Raw genomic sequence first — 6,701 nt, forward strand, 5'->3', positions numbered from 1 at the left:
TAATTCTTCCCATACATGAACATGGGATTTCTATCTTTTAGTGTCTTCATTTCTTTCTTTCTTCCATGTCTTAAAATTTTCACAATAGAAATGAAAATTTATTTTCATTATCTAGGTTCACTCCCTGGATCATTTGTGCATGGATGCATGTGTGCGTGTGTGTGCTTAGGAATTGTTTCCCTAATTTCTTTTTCAGCAGGTTTGTCTGTGATGTATAGGAAAGCTACTGATTTTGGTGTGTTAATTGTGTATCTTGACTGTTAACTGTATGTGTTCAGTACTTTTAACAACTTTAATAATTTTTCTAGGATATCCTCTGTATACAATCATGTCATCTGCAAAATGACTTTTTTCCCTGTTGTTACCATTTTTTTCGTGATGTATTGTAGCTAAGATGTCAAGCACTATATTGCACATAAATGGAGGGAGTGGACAACTTTGTCTTATTCCTGGTCTTCATGGAAGTGCAGAAATACCTCAGGGATTTTTTCTATTTAGTATGATGCTATCTAGATATTCTTTATATACAGACTTTGTTATATTGGCATGACTTATGAATGAAAATCCCAGTAAAAGAACAAAGTATCTCCCTACGAACCTATAGAGTAACTATATATTTAAAAGAGAATTATTACAGTAGCTTTTCCCCTCTTGTTTAGAGAGCACAACAATGACTGACTCACACTGGATGAGCTGAGAATCTGATAGTTACTAATGTCCACAATGGTAGATATTTCAGCAGTTCTGAATGGATACTGAAGGCCTAGAGACTCTCTGGAGAAATTCAGGGCTCCAGTTTATGTAGGAAACACAAAGAATCTGGTTCTAATATCAATGAAGGAATGCAGCAATGAAAGCAACAAAGTAAAGAAAGTTGCCAGCAAGAGTGAAGGCAACAAGCAAAAGTAATGCTTTCCTTCTCCTGTTTATTGTCTATGCCGCTTTTGGGGGTGCTACCCACATTTATGATTGGTCTTCCTACTTCAAATAATCTGATTGAGAAGATATTTCATAAGCATCATTAGCATCTTGCTTTAAGTTGATTCCAGAACCAGTCAAATTAATTTTAAATCCAGTCAATGTTAACTGATTGATTTCTGATTGGATTAATGCCCTGCTCCACAGGAAAGAAGTTCATTGATGGTCCTGTGATCCTGGCCAAAACTCCATGACTGAGAGATCATAAGCTCCAAGATGCAGACATGCCACTCTTAGATCTTTACCCAAGGGACTTTATCTCAACACATCACAAATATTCTTGTGCATCATTGCTTAATGAGCAATATACAAAGTAGATAGGTTATGAACCAATGTAAATATCTAATAACAGAAAAATGGAAAACAAACTTGTGTCTTTACCCCCCCCAAAACTTATATTATTTTCAAAAAATAAGTACTTATTGAGATAATGATATCAACAAATAAAGCCAGTCTCAGAAAAATGGATATATGTTTTTTTCTATGTGTAGATCCTAAGTTTTACATAAATGTTTAAAATAAAGTTACAAAAGTTACACATGTTACAAAAGTTGAAATAAAACTGTCTAAAAGATGAGAGGATATTAATAGAAAGTGGAAGGAATGAGAGATGAGATGAGAGGGAGGCAGGGGGATAATAGGCTCAACATACCCTATAGATGTGTATGAAAACGTTCTCCTGAAACACAATACAATAGACAATGATTAAACACAATAGAATTTTTAACTGAGAGAAAAACATGGCAAACATAAAATGATCACATAGCCCAGCAAAAAAGAAACAAAAGATGTGAATCTGTTTTTCTTCAAAAAAAAATTAGTGGAAATGAAGCTCATTGGATGTTTAACATCATTCATTCAGTGAACACAAAATTTATCTCTGCAAAACTACCATTTCTCACAGAGTAGAATCAAATCTTAGGAGATCACCAGTCTGAGGACCACAGGTAGATATCAGAACATTCATGCACTTCTGGAAAGAACAAAATGCTGCTGCCAGTCTGGAGAACATCTTGGTACTTTTTTCAGTTTTTCCATAGTACATTACCAATTAGGCCAGAAATTTTGTTTTAAGAAAAATGAAAATATTTGAGTAAAACTTATTTAGATCTGAATATTTAAAGCTATTTTATTCACAACACAAATGCGTAAAATGGAATATACCCACACAACAGAACAGTTTCATGATATGAATAGTATTGTCATAGGTGATTCGATTAGAATATCATTGAAAGAAGACAGTCAGAAGGGGCCACACGTTGTGCAACTCCACAGAAACAGACATCCTCGAAAGTGCATTATAGCAGAGATATAGTATATATTAGTGGTTGTTGATGGCTGAGGTCAGGTGGGAGGAGACAGGTGATCAATTTCAGGCAGATGCTACTTTGTAAGGTGATGGAAACATTAACGCTCACTGTTGTGATGGGCCCTCATGTCTGGTAATATACCTAGAGCTAATGAAACCTGAAATGCACATGCTGTATTGTATTTTAATTATATATCAAGATGTTTTAAGATATTTACTTCAGAATACTCTCAAGGTAGAATCTAATGGAAGTAATGTAAAGTATAAGCAAAAGTTTATCCTCACCTTGACAAAATGAGAAAATACAAATGCTTCCGAGCACAAACAGAAGACAGCACAAAGTAATAAACACATAGGCAACATTGCTTAGGGGAAGGAGTGAGCTAGAAAAGAACTGGGAAATATTGTAAAGAAAATGTTTCTCTCTCTCTCTCTCTCTCTCTCTCTCTCTCTCTGTGTGTGTGTGTGTGTGTGTGTGTGTGTGTGAATGTGCTAAGTGATGTATTCATGTTATATTTTTCCAAAGAATTTTATTTGCTTTTGTTTGTTTGAGAATTTTATACATGCATGGAACATATGCTGATCAAAGAGGTCTCTGTTTCCTCTTTTTCAACTACACTATCATTTTTTATCCTAGCTTATGTTCTCTTTTGTTCAAAACCCTCTAAGTCCATCTAGTGCTGCTTATATGTGCATGAGCTCAAACATCTTTTACTGGCACATGGGTGGCAGCTCAAGGAATGCCTTGAAGAAAGCAGACTCCACTTCTCCTAGTAGCCATTAATTGCCTATAGCTACTCAGTGAGGCATGATTTTCTCCCCTAGCCACACTTGTCCCATTTGTGTGTATGCATTCTATTTGTGCAATAATTTAAATAAGAATATCAGGATTTAGACAATTTTCCAGTTGGCTTCCTGTTCCATTGATTAAACAGTAACTCAAACTTGGTGATGGTGGATTTACTTCATATACCAGGTTATATCCCTTCACTGAGGGAAGTAAGATCAGGAACTCATAGGGGAACTTGAAGCAAAAGAATATGAAGAAACTTTGTCTGCTGTCTCACTTGATAGCTCATATTTAGCTAGCTTTCCTATACAGTCTTGTATCATCAAGTCAGTGAATTGTGCTCCACACTGTGGGATAGAGGCTCCTACAGCAATTAACAATCAAGAAAATTCTTCTTTGAAATACACAGTGCAACTCAATAAAGTCAGTTACTTGAGACTAACTTTTCAGGTTTCAAGTTGACAGTTAGAGCTAACTGGGACAAGCACTTTAACACAATATTCATTGAGCTTATTGCAGTTTCCCATAAACACAGAAAACTGTAGAATCAAGAAGAAAACACGCATTTAAAGAAATCTGTACCCTCAGGCATTACCCATCCACTATAATGATAATACTTCCTGGAAGGATTCCCAAGGCTCTAAGTTCTTGGCATCATTATCATGAACTGCAGGATTGACAAGAATGTTATAGTTTAGAATTACTTTCTGTTTTCAAAGTTACATTTTGTAGATCATTACTTAAGGACCCTTGGGAGGATGAAAATGAACTAGTCAGTGAGTGGAAAGGATTTTATTTGGCAGTACTTCAGACTTCTCACTGACAACTTGGACCTTCTTATCAAAATCTTTTTAATGTCCACCACGTACCTCTTTTCAATCTTGGAGGAACCTTATTGTTCCTGGATTCTTTTGCCCACCTATGCTTTCTGTCACTTAGCACTGTGGTCCATTTAGGGGTGCTCTATTCACCTGCATCTAGGAAAATTGTTTAAGAGTACAGTCCATTTCACACGGTCTTTAACAGTCCTTCAAATGTTATCATTATATTCACTTGGTATCCATCAAAACCTTATGTTTTTAGGCTAAAAGGCTTTTTATTTTACTTTGTACATACAGTAGCCAATTTTTATTGTCATGAAGAGATACCTGGGGTAGGCTACCTTCTAAAATTATGTTTATTTTGATCACAATTCTGGAGGTTCACAGGCAGGGTACTGTCATCAAATGGGCTCTCTTGTAGGCTTCATGTGGATAGTATTGCAAAGATGGAAGGATTATAAGCAAGAAGTGTAGATCACGTTTACACAGGGAGGTAAGGGAATCAAGAAATAGCTACCTTGCTTCTTTCTAACAGAACCCTTGAGAACTCAGAGACTCATTCAAGAAAACTTCCTGAATTCTTCTGTAGGCACACCCCTAGTGAACTAATGACCTTCCTTTTATTGCCAGACTGAGGAAACTAGCTTTCCACATATGAATGTCTTGGAGTAGGGGGGCAAACTCAGTATCCAAACTCTAAAATATATATTAGCAGCATAAAACAGAAAGTAAGACATAAAGAGAGGGAACAAGGGAGAGGAACAGCAAGAAAAGTGAAGGAGGTGGGATAAAAGAGATTGCATCAGTGTTCACAGATGAGGACAACAGGCTAACATTTCAGTAGTCTACATGAGCATCAGTACTAAATTTTAAGCTGTGGCCTACCACCATGATTCCCATAGACGATAAATGGTAACAAATGAAATTAACAACTTTGCTGGAAGAAAAATGGATCCCACTTAAATGAAATGGAAACTAGGTGTTTAGATTTTAAGAGCATTCAAAAGAATAATGCTCATTTTTTCTTACAATGAAAGAAAATTTCCCCTTAAGTATCCCATATGCAATTACTGTGAACTCTAAAAATCATTACGCCTTCTCTCTCTAAACGGCAAGAGTAAATGAAAGTGAGGTTCCCAGTTAGGTGTCCCGTGGTGCAAAACTGAGAACAATTTGGCCGTCTCTTAAAAGGTCCAACCAGGGATCACCATGAGTCAGCAAGGTTAATTTATACACCCGAACCCGTGTACATGCAGCATCTGAGGCACGACTGCTGTTTACACTCACGTTGCACTTGATGGAATTAAGTGTTCAACAAATGAAATTATCCCTGCAATGGAATAATTTGGGGTGTAAAAAAATGAGGTACATGCCATAGCAAGGATGGGAGTTAAAATCTTCCAACCACACAAGACTTCCACACATAATTCTATTCCAATTGAAAGACACAGAATTGCAGAGAGGGTAAGTGCTGCGGCAAGAACAGATAGGAATGTGTTTCTGGAATGAGGATCACACTACACACGTATTTGTAAACATTTAAGAATTGTACAATTTATAAGGCTGAGATATAGATACGAATGAGTAACATACACATCTCACATTGGAAAGCCACTGGGAACTGTGTACACACTGTCTTGAAACAATAGCACGTGTGTGTTCTCAGCACCCTCTCTCAGCCTCGTGCCCACGCCAACGGTCCTCCCCTTGGCAGGTCCTTGGTTGCCGGAAGCTGTGAGGATGGGCAGCTCCCTGGGTTCGCCCCAAAGATCGTTACCTGCTCCTGCCCCCAGGTCTAGACCTCGTTCTACATGGATTCAGCAAAGCCCTGGCTCTAAAATCCACCAGAACCTCCACAAGCCCCAGAGAGTGGTGAGGACCTGGAGGCATTCCTCCACCAGACTTCCCGCAGACACCACCCGGGACCTAGACGCCTGTATGAAACAATGGCTTTGGAGTTTACGCAAGCCTGGATGGACCAGCAGCTCTGTGACAGTCAAGATTGCCCTTCCTGAAAGTAGAGCCAGCGCCTTGAAATCTCTGGGAAATGGAACCCACTCTGCAGAGGGTCCTGAGAAGAGTCCAGACCCCTGTGCTAAGGAGACTGTGCTGAAGGCTCTCAGTCAATGTAAGAAGGGAAGGAGGCGGTTTGATGGACCACTGTGGTTCGAAGTCCCAGAGGTAAAAAACTCAAGTCAGAACCCAGAGCCCAGGCCCTCATCTGCCTTCAAACCCTGTGTAAAAGATGGAGTGGCAGTTTCCTTTGTTCCCAAGCCAGGGCGTCTGAACCAAAGCTCCAATACCTATAAGATGGATACAGACCTCAAGCCGAGCATCCACGCGGCCATGCTAGCAGTACCTGAGCCTCACATGGAAAGCTGGGAGAAGACCCAGGCCTTCTGTGATCCCTCTCTTACTTCTGTGCCCAAGAGAGGAGCTTTGGGGGTTACCTTGGTGGGCAGGGATTCCCAGCCTACTATGTCCAGTGACTGCTAATTGAGTGCCATCATCCCCTTTGGAGACTCCAATTTATGGACTTTCATCTCCTAAACCCACATTCTATCCTAGTTTGGGACTTAATACTTGGCTCCAACTCTCTATTTTTTGACCTGCCAAACCCAAACCATCTCTCTTGCCCATAATGATCTTTCTGTCTTTAAACCAAACCAGCATCGCTGAAAGGTGTCACACCTCCCCTATTTGCCAAGTTTGTATAAACATTTACTTATTAAAGCTGTATTACAATGAGAAGAGCTTTTCATGCACATATTTTCTAGTAGCACAAGAGCTAACCTAAAAGCTC

General features: G+C 38.9%; 1 protein-coding gene across 1 annotated transcript; it reads left to right on the forward strand.

The window, feature by feature from the left end:
• Positions 1–5,638: 5,638 nt before the first annotated feature.
• Positions 5,639–6,394, forward strand: Pom121l12 (POM121 transmembrane nucleoporin like 12). Its single transcript, XM_075942812.1, has one exon. It carries the CDS (start codon positions 5,639–5,641, stop codon positions 6,392–6,394), a length of 756 nt encoding a protein of 251 aa, XP_075798927.1.
• Positions 6,395–6,701: the final 307 nt, after the last annotated feature.

The sequence above is a fragment of the Microtus pennsylvanicus genome, chromosome 12 (assembly GCF_037038515.1).
Source record: "Microtus pennsylvanicus isolate mMicPen1 chromosome 12, mMicPen1.hap1, whole genome shotgun sequence".
NCBI classification, from domain to species: domain Eukaryota; kingdom Metazoa; phylum Chordata; class Mammalia; order Rodentia; family Cricetidae; genus Microtus; species Microtus pennsylvanicus.

What these genes read in the sequence shown, in the direction of transcription:
- Pom121l12 (XM_075942812.1), top strand. Translation starts at nt 5,639, where the DNA reads ATGGGCAGCTCCCTGGGTTCGCCCCAAAGATCGTTACCTGCTCCTGCC.